Source organism: Ictidomys tridecemlineatus, chromosome 2 (genome assembly GCF_052094955.1).
Source record: "Ictidomys tridecemlineatus isolate mIctTri1 chromosome 2, mIctTri1.hap1, whole genome shotgun sequence".
Lineage (NCBI taxonomy): Eukaryota > Metazoa > Chordata > Mammalia > Rodentia > Sciuridae > Ictidomys > Ictidomys tridecemlineatus.
In genome coordinates this window covers 213,541,685-213,565,660 of record NC_135478.1, presented here as the reverse complement: position 1 = coordinate 213,565,660, position 23,976 = coordinate 213,541,685, and the positions used below count along the sequence as shown (strand labels likewise).

General features: G+C 45.0%; 1 protein-coding gene across 2 annotated transcripts in view; it reads left to right on the top strand.

Moving 5' to 3' along the window:
• Slc13a4 (solute carrier family 13 member 4) overlaps window positions 1-23,976 on the top strand; it is a 50,079-nt gene that overhangs the window by 18,906 nt on the left and 7,197 nt on the right. For both annotated transcript variants that reach the window (XM_021731105.3, XM_078040579.1), the window contains 13 exons: window positions 791-927; window positions 2,908-3,080; window positions 3,461-3,512; window positions 5,978-6,017; window positions 7,071-7,148; window positions 8,908-9,092; window positions 11,620-11,739; window positions 12,945-13,046; window positions 14,547-14,648; window positions 15,447-15,544; window positions 15,766-15,890; window positions 20,089-20,250; window positions 21,679-21,816. In XM_021731105.3, the coding sequence (XP_021586780.2) occupies window positions 791-927; window positions 2,908-3,080; window positions 3,461-3,512; window positions 5,978-6,017; window positions 7,071-7,148; window positions 8,908-9,092; window positions 11,620-11,739; window positions 12,945-13,046; window positions 14,547-14,648; window positions 15,447-15,544; window positions 15,766-15,890; window positions 20,089-20,250; window positions 21,679-21,816 (1,512 nt within the window). The remainder of the gene's footprint in view (window positions 1-790; window positions 928-2,907; window positions 3,081-3,460; window positions 3,513-5,977; window positions 6,018-7,070; window positions 7,149-8,907; window positions 9,093-11,619; window positions 11,740-12,944; window positions 13,047-14,546; window positions 14,649-15,446; window positions 15,545-15,765; window positions 15,891-20,088; window positions 20,251-21,678; window positions 21,817-23,976) is intronic.

The window sequence follows — 23,976 nt, the reverse complement described above, 5'->3', positions numbered from 1 at the left end:
CGTGCGACCCAGGTTCGATCCTCAGCACCACATACCAACAAAGATGTTGTGTCTGCCGAGAACTAAAAAATAAATATTAAAAATTCTCTCTCTCTCTCTCTCTCCCTCTCCCTCTCCTCTCTCACTCTCTCTTTAAAAAAAAAAAACAAAAAACATTAAACATGAGATTTGGATATAAACCTAAGTTTATTTTAATAATTTTAAAGAGTGATATAAAATTATACATGTGTTGATTCTTTAAAATCATATTCACATCAAATTTAAATACAAATATTATGTTTTAAAAAGTTGGAAAGCTGGGTGTGGTGGCACATGCCTGTAATCCCAGCAGCTCAGGAGAATGAGGCAGTAAGCCTCAGCAAAGTGAGGCGCTAAGCAACTCAGTGAGACCCTGTCTCTAAATAATTCAAAACAGGGCTGGGGATGTGGCTCGGTGGCCAAGTGCCCGTGAGGTCAATATCTACCCATGGGTTTATCGGATGGGTTAAATGAAATCATCTTTGTAAAGTGTTCACACAGAGCCTGCCTGGTAGGCGCTGGGCAGATACTGTTCTAAAGTAATCAGCTATCTCAGCTGGTGGTGTAGCTCAGTGGTAGAGCACTTGCCCAACTTGCACAAGGCCCTGGGTTCAACCCCCAGCACCACAAGGAAAGCTTTTTGATGATGCTCCCCTCCCTGCTGGCTCTTTGCCAGCCTCTGCCTATGAAGGAGTTGGGGCACTACCCATTCTCCCCGCTGGCCAGGCCTTGGGTCTGGGAGAGTAGCTGACCTGCCTGGGTCTCCCCACAGGTGGCAGCCGAGTATTTCAAGAACACCACTCTGCTGCTGGTGGGTGTCATCTGCGTGGCGGCCGCCGTGGAGAAGTGGAACCTGCACAAGAGAATTGCCCTGCGCATGGTCTTGATGGCCGGAGCTAAGCCGGGCATGTGAGTGGCACTCGGGACAGCCAGTACATCCAGCCTTCAGGTCGCAGTGGGATATTCGCGGTAGCCTGTCGTTCTATTCATGGGGGTGGGGTAATACTAGAGTTGTGGGGCTCCCATCCCCTAACAATGAGAGTTCCTTGTGGCCGTGAAATATAGATTTGAATCAGTGACCCTGGCGTCACCGTCAACAGAACCCAGAAAACTTACCTGGTAACCTAGACTGAAAAGGCAGCGGGTTAAAACATACAAGGGGCTCATTAGGTAACACCGGGGCCAACCTTTCTCGTGTCTGTCAGGGAGCAGGCTGGAGGAGGAAGTAGGCGTCCTCTCTGTCATTTAAGGAACTGTGGATGTTTTCTCCCATCCGCCCACCAGTTTTTGTTATGGCTTCAGAGCAGACACGTTAGACATGTTGCATTGACGAAGCTGTCAGCTGCCTCCTCTTTCCACTGTGTCAAGAAGGCCACGTGGGAGAGACTGGCCCCTGGGGGCATGCATGGGAATGTCGTGGTTGATGCTTTGGGGAAGCCTCCCTCCTGCTGCCCTGGGCACCTTCCTGTGTCAGCCCTTCTTGCTTCTTCTGGTTTACAACTATTACATGTCATGGAAGGTGTACTGACTCTTGGGAGTGGGCATAGAAATAGATCATTTATAGTATTACTTTTCAAAATCAGTCCCTTAGTCACATAGGCTTTGCCTATGCATATGCTCCTGTCTCCTAGATCATCAACTGGGGCTGCTAACTGCCCCTCCCCAGCTATTTTGTCCCTACATTCCATCTCCTAGGCCCATGGCACTGTTCCCCCACATCATGGTGGGACTCTGTGGCTTTGGGAAACCTCTGTGTATTGTCTTCAAGAATTTTTGTCCACTTGTGTTTCCACTCTTCCCTCATACCACATCACCTAGCACATTCCCACCCTGCTCAGTCTCCACCCAGTTGCCAAGGCATGTGCAGGCCAGAAAAACTCACGTTGCTATCAGCCTAAACAGAGCACCCCCAGGAAAGGCCCCTGCTTCGTCACAATCACATGACAAGTGTACTAGCCCGAAATTGTGTGAAGTCGATGATTCCACCTAAAATTGCAAACACAGGTGATATTGGGGGTGGCTTATCTTATGGAAACATGTCTATGCAGGCACATTGCACAGTGTTTCAAAGTCAAAGAGAAAGCATTTGAAGGTTATCTTCGTTAGTGTTTTCCTCCAAGTGTTGACTGTTTTAGATACCAGATGAAAGAGTTCACACAGTGGTATGGAACACTGCTGTGACTTTGGGGCCACACTTTTAGCATGTTGACAGTGGTATGTATAGTGGGCAGACTGTGAGCCCCTAACATTAGTCTCTATTTAGTAACAACTATGGTGACTTGGCTGCAAAGTAGGAAATACAATGGTACTCAGAATTGCTGGCTACAAGGGCAGAAGATTTCCCTTGCCAGGTACACATTTGTAATCCCAGCAACTCAGAAGGCTGAGGAGGAGAATTCTAAATTCAAGGGCAGCCTTGGCAAGTTATTGAGACCCTGTATATAAAGAGCTGGGGGTGCAGCTCAATGGTAAAGCACCCTGGGCTCAATCCCCAGCACCACCAGAAACAGAACAAGAATTCCCTTATGCACAGGAAACACACTGCTAAGCTCCACATAATATCCACACGGAGAGAAGAGCAAACAGTAGGTCCACACCCTGTGACCTTCTATCAGAGCTATTCTTTGCTTAAGCAAGGGCTTTTTCCTGGCTAAGGTCACTAGCCCATGAAGTATGATTCATTCATGTGACAAATAATGAAATTAAGGCTCATTCAGTGCCAAGCACTAGGAGTACAAAGCTGAATGGCCCGGTGGGTAAAAGCCGGCTACAGATTCTAAACCAATGCCGTCAGATAGAGAGGAGGCCCCAGGAGGGTTCTGCGGGATCCGCCATTGGCCCGGGAGATGGGCACTCTGCTAACACCCTGCCGGCCACCTTGCCTTCCAGGCTGCTGCTCTGCTTCATGTGCTGCACCACGCTGCTGTCCATGTGGCTCTCCAACACCTCCACCACGGCCATGGTGATGCCCATCGTGGAGGCCGTGCTGCAGGAGCTGGTCAGTGCCGAGGAGGAGCAGCTCGTGGCGGGCAACTCCAGCGCCGAAGAGGCCGAGCCCATCAGTACAGTTTGCTGGAGTTCATCTCCTCTCTGCTCCCCCAACCTCCCCTCTGGGTGCCCTGCCGGTCTTCTCTCGTGATATTGCCCAGCTTGGTGCCTGTCCCCATAACCCGCTCATTCCCACTTTCCCTCTCTTCCACACCAGCTCTTCCTTCCTCCTTCACTTATGGGCATCCCCCTCTGCTCTTTCCCCCCAAGACGCTCAGGAGTTACTACAAAGCCGAGGGCCTTGTCTCTGTCTATGAACTCCACTGTATCAGAGCAGAGAGAAGGGGGATCGTCACCCAGAACACCCCCTGCCCAGCCCGATCCCTGGCTGCTCTTCTACCCAGGTGTCAGCTCAGCACCACATCTCATTTCTCACATTTCTTTGCCACTGTAGGTCTCGATGTAAACAACCAACCATCTCTGGAACTCATCTTTGTCAATGAAGAGTGAGTATGACTGTCCTCTCCCCAGACACAGCCTTGTGTTTCCCATTGGAGAGGTCAGGAAAGATGCAACTATAAATAGCTCTTTTAGATGTCTGGGCCAATTTCACCATCCTCTCTCCATCCCTCAGAGTCCCTCGCCAAGATCTTTAGGGCAATTCCCTTAACTCCAGAATACTGCAGTGCTGGAGAAGAAATAGAAAGACCAATACTGAATCTGAGTGGATATAGGAACTGTCAATCCAGCCACCAGGTACAATTTCATCTAAATTGATGTCCTCTTAGAAGAATATTTTTTAATGGAAAAACATACAGTAGATGTTGCTAGAGGTTCTTGGAGAATCACTGAATATTTTATAAATATTAGATATAGTCTTACTAGATTTGGTCTTAGATATGGCAGAGAAAAATTAGGTGACAGGGGATTAGGAGCCAGTTGGTGACACAGCCCTGTAATGGTAGAAAAGGAAATGTGGGAAAGGAAAAATTAGCCAAACATTTATGGGAAATAGATCCATTAACAACTTATTTCTTTTGGAAATGCTGTATGAAAATGTCATCTTTAAGGTATTCTGTGACAAATATTACACATTTAAAATCTGGATTTGTAAGGGAGCTGGGCTTTGTAATTTGCTCTTTTCATAAAAAAATCAAAATCTCACATTGTGTGAAATTAGCACAATGGGATAGATGACAGAGGATACCATCAGAAAATGGTTTCGTTTTTCTCTTCCACTGCCTCAATCATAGCCCATTGGCTTTCCCTCCCCCACCATTTCCCTCTTCTGGCTTTTAGATACAGTGATCTCATTTTCAGATGCTCAGCAGTCTAGTCAGATTCTTATCAAAACTGCAGTCTCTGGTCCACAGCTCCCCCCACCCCCGCCCTTGTGTCCAGGCCCAGCCTGCAGAAGAGCTGAAAGCCAGTTGGGGAGGGAGTTGATCTTCTCCTCCCCACTCCTCCCCTGCTCCCTGTCACTCTCCTGCTTCTGACTTCTCCTGGGCTGGGGCAGAGGCTGAAGGGTGCAGGCACAAAGGGTCTGGGCTGGAGCCAGGGCAGCCTGGGGTTGATGCCCTCTCTGAGATTCACACCTTCCTCTTTCACTGTGGGGCTCCCACCTTCAGGAGTTCATCCCCTTGAGCCTGGACTGCTGCTGGATGACCACTGCTCCCCTCCTTGGTTCACTCACTCCCCCGCAGCCCCTTGGTTCTTGGGCTGCCTCTGCCTTTTCCAGCGGGCACCTGCCCAGCTTCCTTCCATATGTCCCTGCTCCCAAAGGATTAAGCAGCAGGCTGCCCTGTAGAACTGAGAGCTCAGACTGCTCTAGTGAAGGTGGGTCTTTTCTCCTCAGTCTGGCCTCTCTGCCCTTTTGCACCGACTTGTTTGCTTTTTCCATGTACAATTGTGTCCCCAAATTCCAAAGTGAAAGCTCAATTTGACCTCTCCTAGCATGCTCTGAGCTGTGGATGCTAAGTCTGTTTGGCAGTCTTCTCGCATGGCAGCGCCTCTCCTGTAGTCTAAAGAAGTCCTTGCCTGCCCTCATCAGCCAGGTTAGGGAGAAGGGAGGGAAACATAATGGCACGTTTTCCAAAGAACGCATCATTCCAAACCTCTGTCACCTCCTCTCCTTCCCTGTGAGAGCCTGAGATGGGTGGTGGCGCAGGACATCATGTCCTGCATGTGTGTGCCCAGTGTTCTCATCTGGCTTCACAGTGGGTGAGCTGGTGGCACCCGCTGTCCTCACAAACTGAGAGAGTCAGCAATTCTGATGGTTCTCATCTTCCTCTGTGTTCCTGCAAAGGCTGGCCGATCCGCAGTTCCCATGGGGGACTCAGTATGTGCAGTGTGATCAGAAATCTTCCCCCATCTTCTCATTCTCACTTGCTTTTCCCTGGATACAGCCAGGCCCTCCCAGCTCCTGTTGCCTCAGATAAACATACCACAAGTCTCTCCTTTTAGATAGTGGCCTTTCCCAAGTCAGCCAGTAAGGACGTGGTCAGGGCGCAGGCTCCCTGTGAGACAGGGAGAGGCTTCTGTCTTAAGAGGAGAGAAAAATTAGGTGACAGGGGATTAGGAGCTGTCTTTACACCACTCACATCCCAGTGCTAAGTAGTGATGCAAATGCAGGTAGTGACACCTGTGCCAAGGATCTGTTGTGAGGACTAACGGTGTCACAAGGAATAATGTCTTCAGTGAAGTGCTTCGCACCTGACAAGCACTGCATGTTCATAACTTTACTAGTGTTAGTGTTATTCCAAAGAAAGCACACTGCCTCTGCCCTCGGAGGGGAAGCAGACTCTGGCTGCACGAATCTTACAGTACCCTTGCAGCATCTCAGAAGGCAAGGACGATTCAGCTAGAAAACTGAGTCCACAGTCAAGTCCCTCACATCAAACCCCGACATGGGGAAAAGAACTCCTGTATAATGAAATATGGCCCACTATGGTTTCCGTTTGCTTCTTTCTAGCACGTCAGCTGCAGACTTCACTTCTCTGATGCAAAACAAGGTATGGCCTTGTGTTTTTTCTGTGCTTTGAGATTACTTGAAGGTCCCTCAAGGTAACTTAGGCATCAAGAACCTGTCAACTTATCCTGTATCCCAGCAGCCTCCACGGACATAAGGGCAAAAAGGTTGTCACACAGGTTAGATATAAGAGCCAGTCAAGCTTGTGGCAAAGTCCTGGATAGTCCAAGCCCCAGCCCTGAGTACTGGGTTTAGCCACATAAAATACAGTTAAACCATTAAAAAAAATTATTTTTAGTTTGGACACAATACCTTTTTTTTTAATGGGTGCTGAGAATTGAACCTAGTGCCTCATAAGTGCTAGACAGCACGCTACCACTGAGCCACAACCTAGCCTAGTTTAAAATTTCCATGGAAACCCATGAAAACCATTCAGATTTCAAGAGCCAATAATTCAACCTTAGGATTTTTCTGAGGGGCTTCCATTCATAACATCCTGTTACATAAAGGGGTACATTTATAGAGGAGAGCAATGCTTACTTGTACACTGCTGCTCAAACTCAGCCCCCACCCCCAAAAGCCAGTTTTATGGATGTTCATGAGAAGCACAAATGGCTGATAAAACTGTGGACTTCTTGTGGTGGGATTTAATTTTTTTCTTTCTGTTAAAAAATTCTAAAAATATAAATAAATAAATAAAAATAAAAAACAAAATGATGCAAGTATGAAGATATATATATATATATATATATATATATATATATATATATATATATATATATATATATATATATAATTCGAAGAAGTTCTTCATTAGCTAATGAAGTCCCAGAAAGTCAGGCTCTCCTGAAGGACACAGCCATGTCTGCCAGGTTGTGAAAGCCTCTTCACATGGGGTGCCTGATGCTGGCGGGATGGGAAGCTGTGAAGATGGCTGGAGATGGGCCTGGTGAGGTGCACGTCCTCCCTGATATCTGGTCTGCAATTCCCATGGTGCCAGGATATGGGGGGACCCTGGGATGGCTAGGAATACTTCTTCAGGCATTTGCCTCACCATGTCCTCTTCCTAATAGTGTGATGGTTTTTGTCCCAACAGAACCTGAATGGTGTGCCCACGATCACCAACCCCCTCAGAACAGCAAACCAACGCCAAGACAAGAAGCAGCCATCCCAGGTAACAGAATCCCACCTTCTATTTCCTACCCACAATGCCTGGAGCTCCCCAAAGTCTTGGGACTGTGAAGGCTTCAGGCTCATGAGCTGTCACCAATGTCTGGCCTTTGTGCACCATGACAGTGAAGGTCCACACGGCTCCATCAAGGCCTCCCACTACCTGGGCCCAGGCTTCCCAACTGCAAATGCTGATGGTTAGTCAAGACCAAAGGTGCTCAAACTATGCCTCAAAGGTGCTTCAGGGACACTGCAAATACTTTGTTTTAGTATCCTGAGATACTAAAGCAACTGTTTTTCTGCACAAGTAAGGGCTTTCCTGGTTCTATACCACAAATGAATTGTAGAAACCAAATGAATGTAAAAACTAGTAAAGAATGGCTACTGTCACTACCTTGATTTCAAATTTTTGTGTTCATCAAAACAGTCTTGATTAGTTAACATCCATCATCATCATAAATAATTGCCACCATTTATGATGTACTGATTATGTACCAAGCATTTTCTCCCCAGTCTTGGCTCAGTGAAGCAGTGATTTTGAACTCCATGTTTTTGCAAATGAGACAGAATAATGAAATCATAACCCAAGGCCTGAGAGCTTGAGAGAGCAGCATCTTGATTCAAATCCAGGTGTCCCTGACTGTTATCAAATCAATCTATGCCAATGAAATGCTACTTTTATGTTTGATAAATTGGGTTTATGTGTAATATATCATCATGCAAACTGCCTGAACTGGAGAATCTAAGTGGGCCTTCCAGCTCTGATAACCAGTGAGTCTTTCAGAGGTTTGGAAGGGCCCAGCCTCCCTGTGGCTCTCCTTGGAGGAGGGGGCAATGGTTAAGGGCCATGAGAAACAGGGCAAGGCAGCCTCTTCCCCACTGGTTTTCTTATAACCTGACCTGCTGACATCTTCACCAGGCTTCTCTGAGTCTCATGAAGAATCAGGGAGGGTGACCAAGTGTTGAGCAGGGAGGAGACTCTTCCTTCTTTAGTGCACTTGAAACCAGAGATCACCTCTGTGACCTGAAAATCCCTTATCTGGCCCAAGCAGAGCCTGAGAGGACCATGGCAAGGATGAGGCTTATAGGCAAGGTGGGGAGGAGAAGGTAGAGAGGAAAGAGTGAGGCAGACAGGGAGGAGGCCCACACTTCAACCCTCGTCCCACGGAAGCTAGGTTTTCATCAGGACTATCACTCTACTCCACACCGAATAACCGTCTTCTGTTGGTTCTAACACAATGTGGAGAGCAACTAGCTTTACTGGAGTTCAAGCGAACAAAAACAAAACCACAAGCATGCTCTCAATATTCATAACATTAATAAACACAAAATCATAATAGCTTACCGATCAGTAAATATCAGGAAGTGATCTAAGTGACCACTATAAATCTGGTCACCTCACTCCCTGCTTAACTTTCCTTGGATATATATATCCAAAGTGATATATATATATGTGTATATATATATATATGTATATATATTCATATATACACACACATACACACACACTTATATATATATTTCATTTAGTTCATTTACTCCTCACAACAATGTGGCAGAGAAAATATGATTTTTCCCATTGTACCGAAGAAGAAACTGCAGCCCAGAGGCATGTCCAGGCTGGAAAATGATAGAAACTGGGATTCATTTTCTGATTCCAAAGCTCAAAACCTTTCTGCTATACCAGGTGTCTCCTGCCTGTCAGGCTTTGTGTGCTAGACAGGCCAAGCTGGTGCAGATACTCACTGATTTTCCTTTGGTAGGAAAAGCCACTTGGCCTTACCCCCAGCCCCAGGAATCAGAAGTTGAACAGAAAGTATAGGTCCCAGCATGACCAAATGATCTGCAAGTGCCTCTCTCTGAGCATTTCCTACGCTGCTACCATTGGCGGCCTGACCACCATCATTGGCACCTCCACCAGCCTCATATTCCTGGAACACTTCAACAAGTAAGTCATTCACGCAGTCAACCAATACTTACTAACCACCCACTGGGTGTCAGGAACCGGACCAGGTGCTGGCAGAAGTCAAGAGGGAAAGAGACCGTCAAGTTACTGCAGTTGAGTATGACCAGGGAAGCCAGAATTCTGCTAGGAGAGCTCACGAGCTCTGCAAGGAGGAAGTGCCTCCCCACAGAGGTGACAACAAATGGCCATCTGAAGGCTGAGCCATAGCACACCAGATGAAGGGCGATTTCCCACAAAGAACACAGCATGGAAGAGGCTCCGAGGCAGCAGAGAAGAGCACAAAAAAACCAAAGGCCGAATGTTTTCTCTAATATGTGGATGTTATTCACAATAAGGCAGGGGGCACTAGAGAAGACAGCGTTACCTTAGATTAGGTAGAGGAAGTGAAGGGAGGGGAGGGGAGTGGATGTGGGGATAGGAAAGATAGCAGAACAAAACAGGCATTATTACTGTATGTATATACGTGACTACATGACCAATATGATTCTACATGTACAATAAGAAAAATGAGAAATTATGTATATCAAAGTGCATAAATCAATTCTACTGTCATGTATAACTAATTAAAACAAATAAAAAATTAAAATGGTAAAGAAAGAAAAAAAAGTAAATGACGGAGCAAATGAGACCAGGCAGGAAGATGGGCAGAGACAAAGGGCTAAGAAGGAGCATGGACATCAGCCGGAAGGGTGTGAGAACCCTTTAAGGAGAGCTAAGCAGGGAGAGAGGTGACCAGGTTTATAGTTTTGAGAAATCATGCTGTGTGACAAATGGAGAACAGATTGGAAAGGAGAAGGCAGGATAGTTTAGGACACTGCTGCCATTGTCCAAGAGATAGCTTTGGTAGCCTTGGATAACACTGGCAGCAGGTAGGAGAAAGTCACATCTTAGAGATACAGAGAGATAACTGGACGGGTGTTGGTAGCATCAGGAGGAGCCTGGGAGGGAGGGCCACGCCTGACTCTCAGCCCTCTGGTTTCAGCAATGGGGGGACTGGAGAGAAAAGATGAGAATGGGGAAGGTGGCAGAGGCTGAGGTGTGATGTTGGGGGCATGACTCTGAATCTCAAGAGAATTTTCTGGCTGAATAGATTTGGAGTTCATGGCCTGCAGGCTGGCACCATGCATGAGCAGCCTATTTGGTGACCCAAGCCACTGTGCTCCGAGTGGCCTTATGCTTGGTTTAATGCTGGCTGTCCCTCTAGAAACTCTTGATACTCTTTGAGCAAGAGGCCCACCTTTTCATCTGCCCCTGGTGATGGAAACCATAGGACTTACACTGTGACAGGGAGAGCAGGGGACAGGAAAGGGGAAATCCAGGAAGAGCTGTGTCATTCTACCCAGGAGGAAAGTGTTTCAAGGGGTGGCTACAATATTTCCTGTTAATGAAGGATGACATAAAATAGGGATAAAAATGCAGCCCTTGTGTTTGGGGACATGGTGGCTACCGGTAGCCCACGTGAGAGGGGTTTGGTCGAGTGGTGGGAAAAGAGGCCAGATCTTGGTGCCTTGAGGAGAGCTGGCTGAGGGAAGGAGGGGTGTGGGGTGATGGCAGAGAGGGAAGGAGAGAGAAGGAGAGGTCTGAAGATGGAAGACACTGGACTCTGGTCAGGACGATCCAGATGAGAGGGAAATGGAGTATGGGGGAGAAGGGTCATGGACAGTGATGCCACCAGGGATGGGATCCAGAGCTGAGCGCAGCTGATCGTGGACCACAGGAGGAGCCCGACTTTCCTTCTGGAAGGAAGGAGAAGGAAAGAAAGAAGGGAGAGGATGGAGAGGAAGGGAGAAGGAGGGAGGAACGAAGGATGGAAGGAGGGAGGGAGGAAGCATGGAAGGAGAGAGGAAAGACAAATTAAAATGAAGACGTGACCCTGCAGGAACCAAGCCCAGTTCTTCCAGGCTGTTTTTCTTGGCATGTGAGCAGATCACCCACCTTTTATTTTGCTGATATATGTATGTGCTTAGCGGTTCCAAGTCCTGGTTCTTTGATGGGCACCATCCATACCTGGAACCCTTATGAGGTCCCAGAGCCCACAGTGATCTAGAATTGGCTGCAGTATATCACCCCACTGCTCCCCCGTCAACACTCAAGTGGCTTTATGACAAAGTGCACCACCTTTCCTCTCCATTCTGTGGTCTTGAAAACCAGAGGAGTTCAACTTCTCAAAACCTTTATGTAAATTAAGGGCAAACAGGTCCTGAGTAATTCTGAGTGTACTCAGGAGAAGATATGTACTTCAGTGGTATTGATTTTAGTTTCTTAAATATGTGTGTGTGTGTGTATATATTTATTTATTTATTTTAGGCTTACTTCTTTCTTCTTGTCTTTCTTCTTGTACAGTTGCAACAAATAAATTAATGACTTGTAGGTAGAGTCATCATATTGTAATCATTAACTCTCCCTTTACCCGGCTGTGTGTGTTCTTAGGGAGTATTTAGCTGTCAACCCCCAATATCATTTGGAAACCCTTGCTTTTCTAATTGTTGACATGGTCTTTACCCTCCAGCCAGTACCCAGCCGCAGAGGTGGTCAACTTTGGCACCTGGTTCCTCTTCAGCTTCCCCATATCCCTCATCATGCTGGTGGTCAGCTGGTTCTGGATGCATTGGCTGTTCCTGGGCTGCAAGTGAGTCTCAAGTCCGTGCCAGCAAAGCACTGCTGGAAGGCTCTGCTCAAAGCAGGTAGTAACCAACAGGATGCCCGAGGAGAAGGCAGTGGACCACATTGGGAGCCAGATCTTGTCTCCTCTAGAAGCTCTAGACTTCTATGATTCTCTGTTCTAAAGTAAAATGTCCTTAATTTCAACTAATTATTAAAAGTATGAATTGGAGAGTGTTTAATGTAGTTTCATTGCTCTCAAAGAATATAGATTTATTCCAAGTACTCTTTAGAAATATGATTCCAGGACTAGGGTTGTGGCTCGGCAGTAGAGCGCTCGTGTAGCACGTGCGAGGCCCTGGGTTCGATCCTCAGCACCACATAAAAATAAATAAAAATAAAGGTATTGTGTCCAACTACAACTAAAAATTAAATATTAAAAAAAGAAATATGACTCCAAGTAGAAGTTTCCTTTGGTTTGATTTTATAGGCGGGAGTCATATGGAACATGCACAGATCCTTCAAAAACAAGTTAAGTCTCTTACAGTATTATTTCTAATATTAATCTGCTTAGTAATCCTTTTCTTCATAATTATCTTTTCCAAGTTTGATGAGTTTCAAACACATAAAGGGAAGATACATATGATGTTTTGCTAAGAGTCCACGAAGCCTAACACTCTGCTGGTCAAGGGGTATTCTCAGAGCTGACTTCTCTTTTTACTCAGAGACTGTCATCAAACCACTGATGGCTGTATACTTCTGTAACTCCAATAGTATCATATAAAATTCACATCCATTTTTCCCCACACAAGCCTTGTCTCTAGATAAATAAATGCACACGTAGACACACACACACACACACACACACACACACACACACACACCTGTGCATGTAGAACACATGGAAACACACATGCATGCAGACATACATACCACATCACACTGATTCTTTTCCTTATGTATGAGTATGTAGAAACAACCACATGTAAATGCTCCTGCGCAGATGCATATGACACACCAGAGCTGTGCCCAGATGGACATACCCAAGAGGCTGGGGGAGGCTGGTGCAAGGCTGGGGAACCAGGCAGACAGAAGCTGTATGAACAGCAGGACAGTGCACGTGAGCGAGGAGAAAGGCATCCCAGCAAACTGGTGGTTTGGTATCTGTTTGATATCTGATTTCCTCTGGGTCTCAGAAGTATGTTTTCTCTTTTGCTCATTTTCCCCTCTCAGCTTTAAAGAGACCTGTTCTCTGAGCAAGAAGAAGAAGACCAAAAGGGAAGAGTTGTCAGAGAAGAGAATCCAAGAGGAATATGAAAAGCTGGGAGACATCAGGTAAAACCTCAGCCACTGCCCTTGTTTCCTTGTCCAGGACAGAAACACAGCCAGTAAAGTGAAGCACAAAACAGCCTTGTTCCTGACAGCCCCTGACACTGGGCGAGTTTCCCACATCTATGAATCCAGGCATTGAAATGTTACTTAATGCCCAGGCCAAGCTTGCCCAGACTGCAGTGCCACCCTTCCCTTTAGCTGTATTTGGAGTCCAAGGTATAGCTGTGGTGTGGGGGTGGAGTGTCGCAGACGAGGCAGCTGGGGAAAGAGCAACAGAACTATGGCACAGGGCAGTCTTGGAACATGCCAAATCCCCTCCCAAACTAGGACTCCTCACACTGCTCAAGTGGGCCACGGCAGTGAGCCAGCGATCATTCCTAGGGAACTGGGAGACTTGGTGCCTCTTAGAGAATAAGGCAGCATTAAAGACAGAAGTTTCAAGAAATCACTAACCAACGCTCAGCCACTTCTATCAGCATTTCCACACTGACCCAGCATTCTAACTAATGCTATTTCTCCTCTTATAGCTATTGGCATGTACAACTTTGGGGAAAATAATTCAGGAAGAACTATTTTTAAAGCTTTAAGTTATAAAAGGAATACATGTTCACCGTAGAACATTTATAAAACACAGGAAGTATAGACAACTGTTAATATTTCTTTTCAGGGGCTGGGGCTGTGGCTCAGTGGTAGCGCACTTGCCTGTTATGTGTGAGGCACTGGGTTAAATTCTCAGCACCATGTATAAATAAATAAAAAAATAAAGATCTATCAACAACTAAAAAAATTTTTTTTTTAAATTTCTTTCCATACTTTTTTTGTGCAACAGTACATGTATTTTTGGTAAAATTCATATTGAACATACCTGCATATCTTGCCTTTTCTCACTTATCATTGTACTATGACTATGTCCCCATGTCATGAATTCTGTTGTGGAAACATGACGATTAGCAGATGCATCTCATTTTAACAAACAGTTGTACCAAAATGCATTCAGTGTCACAGGAGATCATTGGATAAACAAAATGCTTGTTTCTCTTTTTTAATAGGTAATATTTCAGTGAGCATTTCTTGTTACTGTCTGAGATGAAGGGAAGGACCAAACTTAAGGCTCCTGATGTCTATATTTTGAGGTCAAATGACCTCAAAAATGTTGTACCCATTTCTACTCCTGCTAGCACAGTGTCCAATGCCCATTTCAATACCCTCTCCTTGTAGGGTGTAGGTAAAATTATTTTCATAAATGGGTAGTGCTGAAGTCTCTCCCTTTCCACCTAAATTTCTCCAGGACACGTGTTGAACTTCCTGTTTATTTTTTGGCATTGCTTGATTAGTCTTCTTCCTGCTTCACTGCCAGCCATTCTAGAGGCAAGCAGTGACTATGTTTTATGCCTTGAGAATTGCAACTCTGAATACAGGAGTTTCCAAAAGCAAAACAACAACAACAACAACTAAACCAAACTTCCCAGTTCCTGGAGTGGCTTATTCTGTTTGATTTTATAGCTACCCTGAAATGGTGACTGGATTTTTCTTCATCCTGATGACCGTACTGTGGTTTACCCGGGAGCCTGGTTTTGTCCCTGGCTGGGACTCCTTCTTTGAAAAGTAAGTAGTGATGTTTCTTCCTGAAGAACCAATCCATCACCCAGTTTCCTCTGGCAGTGACCGCTGGGGTCCATCACAGCTCTTAGGGGCAGACATGAGATATGAGACCAGAGAGCTTTTCATTCCCTGAGAAATCTGCTCCCTCTAGGGAAGCAGCAGTGTGGACTCAGGAAGAAAACAGTATTTCGAATCCCAGTCTGGGCTTGGGATGCAGCCACTACTCATCAGCTGTATGACCTTCATCTTCTCACATGGGCTCTCTGGCCTTCAGCTGTCACACAAGGTGTTAGACACTGTCTAAAAAGTGCCAACTGTAAAGAAACTGCGCTACAGAGAGGCTGAAGCCTGTGGGAGGGAGGAGAGGTTCACACAGGATCCCATGCCAGGACCTCTGCGGGCCAAGACTAGACACAGGCCACAGGGTCTCCAAATACCAACTTCTCATTTGAGGAGGGACACAGGTAGACCATGGTGGAGCTGTGGCCCCACAGGAAAGAAGACTCAGCCTTTTCTGTTCTTCCTTATCCAACGGCTCCTGATCACTTCTAGGACTCACCCCAACTAAGGGCCCATGAGTTTACACTAACACATCTCGCCCACCAGGCACGGCCTCCAGACAGTAACCATGAACTATGAATCCACTGTGGGACAGCTTGCCAGCAACTGGCAAGAAGTCAGGTTGCTGTCATCTCTAGACTAAATCCTAAAGAGAGGCACTGTGTTCAGACAGACTTTCTTATTCATAATACTTCTGAGGATTCCCAACCCCTCCTCCAGCCATGCTTGTGTCTTTGCTAGGAAAGGCTACCGCACTGATGCAACAGTCTCTGTCTTCCTTGGCTTCCTCCTCTTCCTCATTCCAGCAAAGAAGCCCTGCTTTGGGAAAAACAATGACGGTAAGAGAATGTTCAGGGGGAGAAGCTGGGGATGGCTTTAGTCACCAGAACACCCAAGTAAGAATGATTCAAAGGAGGCTTACCAAGGCCCTTCAGACTCCCCACAAAGCGGTACAGCCATTTCCCAAATCCTCCAATTCACCATGAGATCCCTAAATCTTCATAAATCATGTCCATAAATCTCCATAAATCATGTCCATCTCTTCCTACCTTTGATCTAGGTACAAGCCGGGAGTCCTCCCTACAGTCTGAGCCCATCATCACATGGAAGGACTTCCAGAAAACCATGCCCTGGGAGATTGTCATCCTGGTAGGAGGAGGCTATGCCCTGGCTTCCGGCAGCAAGGTAAATCCTCAATTCTGCTCTTCAGGGTCAAGTATGAGTCCAGAAGCTTTATCTAGAGAATCATTATAGCCCTAGGAAGAGGCTTAAAGAAGCTGAGGGAGAGGATGGTGGGTATCAGTCACTGGCATGGACAGCAACAGAGCAGGATAGATGTCCTGTCCATCCTTGACCTTCTCAGTGCTTCGGGGAACACAGTTACAGATCAGCTGTGATTCAGGTCATGGCACACCAGTATTGCCACCTCCTCTGCAGGTCCCACATTGCCACAAGCAAAAGGTTTGTTGGATTTTGTAGCCATTCCCTGGGCTCTGAGAGTGATATAGGAGATGAGTCTGTAAGGGCTGAGAAAAGCCCAAGTGATACAGTGGATTGTCCCTGTGGGTCAATAGCATAGACTGAACGTTTCAGAGAAGCTTTGCCGAAGCTCATGTAAAGTTTTCTTGGTTTCCCAGTTGGGAGCGTCTGGAATAAGACCCTTCTAATGGAGGTGGTGGGAAAGAGCTGAAGTGCTTTCTCTGGAATACAAAACGGTCCTAAGAATGAGTTGGGTCAGCTATGGAAATCAGTGTGGAGGCTCCTCAAAAGACTAGACATGGAACCACCAAATGACCCATACTCCACTCCTCAGTATTTATTCTAATGAATGAAAGTCAACTCATACAGTGATACATGTTTATAGCAGCACGATTCACAATAGCCAAACTATGGAACCAGCCTAGGTGTCCATCAGCAGATAAATGGATAAAGAAAATGTGGCATGTATACACAACAGAGTTTTATTCAGCCATAGAGAAAAATGAAATTATGTCACTTGTAGGAAAATAGAACCAGAAACCATCATGATAAGTGAAATAAGTCAAACTCAGAAGGTTAAGGGTCATATGTTTTCTCTCATATGCAAAAACTAGAGAAGAAAAATGAAAAGGTAAGGGGTGGAGGGGTCTCATGAAAATCAAAGGAAGATCAATAGAGGAAAGGGTCCAATGGATGAGAGGTGGAGAGAGTGAGGGGAAATGCTGGGGAGTAATACTGGCCAAATTATATTGTTATATTGTTTGCAGGTATAAATATATAACAACGTATCACACCATTATGTACAACTGTAATGCAACAATAAAAAAATGTAGGAGCCGGACATACCTGTAATCCCAGCAGCTTGGGAGGCTATGGCAGGAGGATCAAGAGATCAAAGCCAGCCTCAGCAACTCAGCAAGGCCCTAAGCAACTCAGCAAGACCCTGTCTCTAAATAAAATATATTTTTTAAAAAGAGCTGAGGATGTGGCTGAGTGGCTGAACACCCCTGAGTTCAATTCCCAGTGCCAAAAACAAAACAAAGCAGTGTAAAAAAAAGAAAAAAAAGAATGAATTGGGTTAAGGTTCAGACTGTTTCTCTCTCTCCCTTGCCCATATGAATGAGCCCATTCTAAAACATGTTTCACTTGCACTTGTGCATACTGATTATCAGTGACTGCCAGGGCACAGAATCCTACACTGGGAAGGATCCTCAGAGGACACTGAGCCCCATCTCCTATGCAAGGTGACAGTCCTTTCCAGGATGCCAGGGCCTGGACACCCTTAATGACAGGGCACTCCCTATGTGAAGAACAGTTATTTAAATCCCACTTTGTTCTTTACTCTCCATGTATCATCACTGTTGGTTTTGGCTCTGTTCTCTGGAACCCTATCCTAGGTAATAATTAGTAAAATGATAGTTTTTAAATCTGTTTTTCCTACTAGAACTCCCTCACTCTTTTAGCCATTCTCAGAAAAGACTGCCATCCTGATCTCTCACCTCAGGACTCACTGTGGTTTACCTACCCTGGCCTTATTCAGACATGGCCCGGGGTGGTCAGTCTACTACAAAATGGACTATTACATTACCAAACCCATCTCCCACCTCTGACGTAAGCACCAGCCTACAATTTTATAGAAGCTTTTACGGGGCTTCTTGGGCTCTCAAGTCAATGTCAACTACAACCCTTCATCCTTCCCATTGGTAGCTACTATTAAACTGGAATTCCTTCAACCCATCCTGCATATGTGCTGTCAACATTTCTAATTCCAAGTATAAGATATTATATTTATCTTTATTGAATTTCAGTTGTTAATTTTGACCAGAGTCTAGCCTAGCAAGACCTTTCTTTTTAAATCAAAATTGTATATGTATTTCAGATAGTATAGGTGATGTTTCTGTAAAACCTATTTGGATAGGTTTGATTCTGCCAATTTTTAAACTTTAGTAATTCAGGTACAATCTATGTGACTCCTACTGAGTTTGAAATAATTTCAGAGTTGATACTAGTGAGGAAAATTCAATGTGAAATGTTCTCATACCCAGGGGCTTAAAAAATTAAGACTTCCTTCATTTTGTTTTGTCTGACTTTGCAGACTAATTTATCAACTTCTTTCAAATTATAGCATGAAAGAGTTCTACTGGAAAAATAATTGCCATTAAATTATGTCACTTTACTTATGAGTACTATTTGGATGATTTGGTAAATAAAACTCCATTTTTTTTCCCACAAAATGTACTATTTCCACTCAACTAACTGCTCTTCCTCCCTTGCCTTTGTCCAGTGAGTGAGGTTTAATGTTGTGAGAGGGAATAATTAGAGTTCCTGCAGCTGCAAGTGCTGTACCAACCATTGATTGATGCAGTCTTCCCATATTCAGTTTGTAACTCAGTCAGTTGGAAGAAAAAGGAAGAAAAGTTTCCAAGGTGAGATGGCTACAACAGAGAGAATTCTGGAGATCTTTCATCACAGTTGTCTGTGAGTTTGCAGGAAGCTGGTAAGGGAGCATAGAGATCAGATGAGCTTTTGATGAATTTGGGAAAGAGGAGAAAATGTGGCTTGCTGACAGCGTAGTGAAGGCATAGTAACATTTGAGTAGCAGGACTTTAGCTTGAGGAATCATAAAAACAACTCGCCTTGCTTTCTGCCCCTACTCTCCATTTCCCTCCTGCCTTGGCAGTCTGGGGTTCCACAGCAAAAGCCTGAGCATGTCAATCACAGAAGGGAGAGGAAGAGGGAGCAGAAGAGAAACGAATACATATGGCAACCTGGGGACTTTTAGTTCAAAAGCTCAATGGTGGCTTTCATTTTTTAGAAGAGGAGACATACTATTGGCAGATGAATATCTTCTAATCCAACGAATCATTCAAAGTGGGAATATTCATTTATTTGAGTGGATATGTACAAATATTGCTAATGGAAAAGGTTCAGAGTGAGCAATATGCCTTCATATCTGTGGTATGCACAAAATACCGACATGATAGTACTTGTCAACCATCATGGGAACTGAACTCAACAGTTGGGGCTTAATGACTATGCTATAGGCCAGGGAGGAGGCTCCTTCCCCTTTAAATAGACTTTTTCTCTCACATTTTTTATTGGTACATTATAGTTGTAGTGATGGGATTTCTTGTTACACATCTGTACTTGCACACAAGAGAACAACATAATTTGGCCAATATCACCCCCAGCTCTTCCTGCCTCCCACCCCTTGGTCCCTTTCCTCTACTGATCTCCCTTTGGTTTTCATGAGATACCCCCCTACATTTTTCTTTTTTCCTCTCTAGTTTCCATAATAAGAGAAAATATATGACCCTTAATCTTCTGAGTTTGACTTATTTTACTTAACAAGAGGGTTTCTGGCTCCATCTATTTTTCCTTCAAGTGACATAATTTCATTCTCTTCAGGGCCTCAGCAACTTAAAGATTTGGAATGTAGCTCAGTGGTAAAGTACACATGGGTTCAATCCCCAGTACCAAAGGCATAAGAAAGGATTACCTCTGGACTCTGTATAAAGGGCATCACTGAGGTGTGAAGGTGCCAGAGGCTGGAGATAGGATGAGACTGATGTTGAGGGGCTAAAGATGAGGGGTAAAGATCTCCAACCCCTGCTGAGAAAAAGTCCCAGGAAGGATCACAGCATGAGATGTGGCTGTGCACACCACATGACAGCTGACTGATCAGGACATTGAGACTGAATGCTGTACAATCATAAATTTCTGAGCTATAGAAATGATCTAAACATAAAATCAGTATTGCTTCTGTCTCCAGTCAGATTAAAAATAGAATTGGATGAATGCTGGTGGTTCCTTCCAGCCAGCTCTCCTAACCCTCTGAAGTCTAAGAACCCCTTTGGAATGTGCTTTTCCTCTTTCCTTTTTACTCTAACACCTTTTCCTACAGAGCTCTGGTCTTTCTACGTGGATTGGGCACCAGATGTTATCCTTGAGCAGCCTGCCGCCATGGGCTGTCACCCTGCTGGCATGTATCCTGGTGTCCATAGTCACAGAGTTTGTGAGCAACCCAGCCACCATCACCATCTTCCTGCCCATCCTGTGCAGCCTGGTAAGTCGAGCAGGGCTCCCAGGTGTCTAAACAGTTGTCATGGTCCTGCAATGGCAAGCCAGGCTCCAGGAAACAGCTTCTGTGGCTGTACCTTCTTCTCTGGTCACTGCCCACAACAGCTTTCACTGATTGGTATTCAAACCAAAATTTGAAAAAGTTTTCAAATAGCAATTAATAAATAAAAAGATACACTAATAAATCATAGTAAGAGCTGTGGAAATCCTTTTTCAAAAGATTAACTTAGGGGCAGCCCAAAATGAAAACAAGAGGATGGACAAAATAGCCAGGTGTGGTGGTGCACACCTGTCATCTCAGCTCTTGGGAGCTGAGGCAGGAGGATTGCAAGTTTAGCAAAACTCTGTCTCAAAATAAAATATAAAGGGCTGGGCACATAGCTCAGTGGTAGAAATCTTGCCTAACATGCACAAAGCTCTGGGTTTTACCCGACTGCCAAAAAAAAAAAAAGAAAGAAAGAAAGAAAAAGTTAAAGAAAAGAAAAAGAATAGACAAAACAATCTTAAAACCCTAGAATTCCATTTCCCCACAATCCTCATCAACCTTCCCCTGCTAAGATAAAAACCTAGCAGTAGGGCCAAAGAGGTAACCACAGAAAATGGAGTCAAAGCACACACAGCTGCAAAAACCAAACCCACAGCTCTCAGGATCATTACTACCTCTGCCCAACTCCTCCAGAAGGTACTGAGAATTGGGAGCAAGGTCCTTTATTCCATGACCTCAGACCATTGGTTATGAATGGAACAGGGATAGAGGGCAACCGCCAGGTAATGAACTTGACCCAATGCAGCATATGTCCACACTGGGAGATGAAATCTTGGAAATGGAAGCCTTTTCCCCATCTTAGCAAAATAGCCTCTTCCTGCTCTTCTAACCCCAAACTCCCCTCTGCCCATTGGTCAACTCTCTCTGCCCATTGGTCAGATGTCTCTAACTTCTTCTATCACCTTGAGTGTGTGAGCTTGGGAGGGCACTCATTTAAAAGTTGACAACAGTGACAGCAATACTATGGGTTTCAATCCCAAATAAAACAATTATCCTCCCCAGAAAAAAAGCCCTCAGTTCTGTACCCCCAAGGGTGAGGGATACTTGTTTTAATCAAAACAGCTTATTAATGAGATTTTTTGTTTGTTTGTTTGAAGAAAGGATTTTTCAACTAAATAATAAGGCTTAAGAACCACTTCCTTAAAAAAGCATAAATTAAAATAATCAAATACTCATTCTAGAAAGTTCCTCAAAGCTTTAGCAGTTTGAGTTGCAAAGGGCAGCGCATGCCCTGCAGGGGAGGGAAACAACTAGCCCTGTCCAGTGAAGGCTAGACTGCACTGTGCCATCATTTAAAGCAAATTCATGCACAGGAAATGCGTGCCTAATGTCCAAGTTAACATTTTTGTGAATTCTCTCTTCTCCTAGTCTGAAACGCTGCACATTAACCCACTCTACACCCTGATCCCAGTCACCATGTGCATCTCCTTTGCAGTGATGCTGCCTGTGGGCAATCCTCCCAATGCCATCGTCTTCAGCTATGGGCACTGCCAGATCAAAGACATGGTGAGTTGCAGGTGCCTGCTTCCGCCAAGTTTAGCCACCATGAGGGTGGGCAAGACTGGCTGCAGGCCTTCTCCCAAGGTTTCTTTTTTTGTAGCAGTATCTATCACCTGTTAACATCCTATCCTTTGTGGTAGAAAGAATGATACCCGTAAAAAAGTTCTTGGATGGTACATAAGCTCTAAGAATAGCAATAATGTGCTCTCCCCAGTTCTGGAGAAAAGTGGGCAGATGGATAGAAAAAGCTGGTGCAGGCACTATGTGTGGCCCAGTTCCAGAAGCCATGAGCTTACACAAATCTCTGCCTCCATTTCTCCATTCTTCTTTCTCCATTTCATTGGACTATTGGGGACATTCATTCAAAAAGCCACTGGTTTGGGGTAGAGTGCTTCTTTTGCATGCACAAGGCCCTGGGTTAAATCTCCAGCACCACACACACACAGACACACACACACAAAAAAAAAAAAAGAAAAAGAAAAAAAAGAAAAGAAGGAAAAAGGCACTGGTTTATTCACAAAAAATAGAGTATAAGAAATATGAGGGCTGGGAATGTGGCTCAGGTGGTAGCGCGCTCGTCTGGCATGCGTGTGGCCCAGGTTCGATCCTCAGCACCACATACCAACAAAGATGTTGTGTCTGCTGAGAACTAAAAACTAAATATTAAAAAAAAAAATTAAAAAAAAAAGAAATATGAATCTAGGGTGAACGTGTTTTGTAAGAGCAGGATCCTTCTACTTGACTCTTTCCCCAGTAAGAAAACACTAAAGCAACAATGAAAAAAAAAATAAGGCATCACTTTTTATTTCTAATTGTCAGTTGGGCTCAAAAAAATAACTTTGAGGAGCCATTTTGCCACTGACTCAACCACTCCTCAACTCCTCAACCAATACTCACTGCTGTTCTTAATATCTAGCTGGGGAAAGGATAAACAAACTGATAGAAATGAGGCTTGACCATCGGATACAGAGAGAGGCCAGTCACCCTGAGGTGAAAAAGAAATTTTTCACTGTTGAAACTTGTTCTCAGCAGACCTGTAAAATATCAAATGAAGAGAAAGAAGAAAGTGTTTCAGGTTGGAAGCAGATTCAAGTTGCTTATCTATATCATCTGTGCTATTTCAGGGACAGGAAGTCACCGCTGTCCTTCATTCCTGCTCCCCAATCTTCTCACATACCTCTGCCCAGCTCTTTTGCCTCTGCTTCCTCTGCTGTGTGCCCCCACCGCTCACCTCTAGCCATTTACACTGGAATCCAGTGATCAGAGACAGTCCTTGTCAAAGGCACTGAATGACAAGAAGCAAGCCAGTCCTGGGTTCTAGTACCATGCGGGGTTAATTCCAGACTTTAATTTCCTCATCTGCTAACTAAGGAGGTTCCAACTAGAATCCCTCTGTAGTCCCTTTCAGCTCTAAAGGACCTTAATTTAGCTCCTTAGAACATGTTGAGAAGCACAGGCTGTCCTCCATGCCAAAAGACCCAGGGAGCCAGCCTGACTGAGGGGTCCATGGCTCCAGCTAGAGGGCAGGACAGAGGTCATGTCTACTTATTTGTTTGGTATAATTTCCTAGCATCTGTTTTTTCCCTTTAATTTCCCCAACTTGCTGGCAGCTAGGGGACCTGTTTCAGCTACAAGCTGTGTGCCTGGCTACTCCCTGGAAGGATGCCACCTGTCCTCACGGTACACATTTTTCCAGCTGGCCCTGGCTTAGCCGCCCATCATCCCTCACATCACCCTTCAGCTTGTCAGTGTCAATGACAGTTCAGAAACGAAACAGGTCCGACTCAGTAAGGTAAAATTCCCAAGGGAAGAAGCAAAGGCCCCGATGCTGTTAGTAAAGGGCTGAGCAGAGGCAGCAGACTTGCTGCCCCAGGTGACCCAAGACACTTTACTTCCCTAAGTTGTTCCCTGGAGGGAAAAAGGTAATAGTGGCAAAGCCTTCATATAATATAACCCCTGCAAGTTCCTTGTGTGTATGAGCACATAAAGCTCTGAGAAGTTCCTTCTTTAAGCTGTTTAATTTTGTTAACACATTTCACTGCAAAAATAACTCTCAACATCCTAAATAACTAACAGACTTCCTGGGATTCCACTTCCTAGAAGGAAGACTACAGGCAAGAAGTGGAGATGATTCTAATTGTCCTCACCCAGCCCTAATCCCTATTT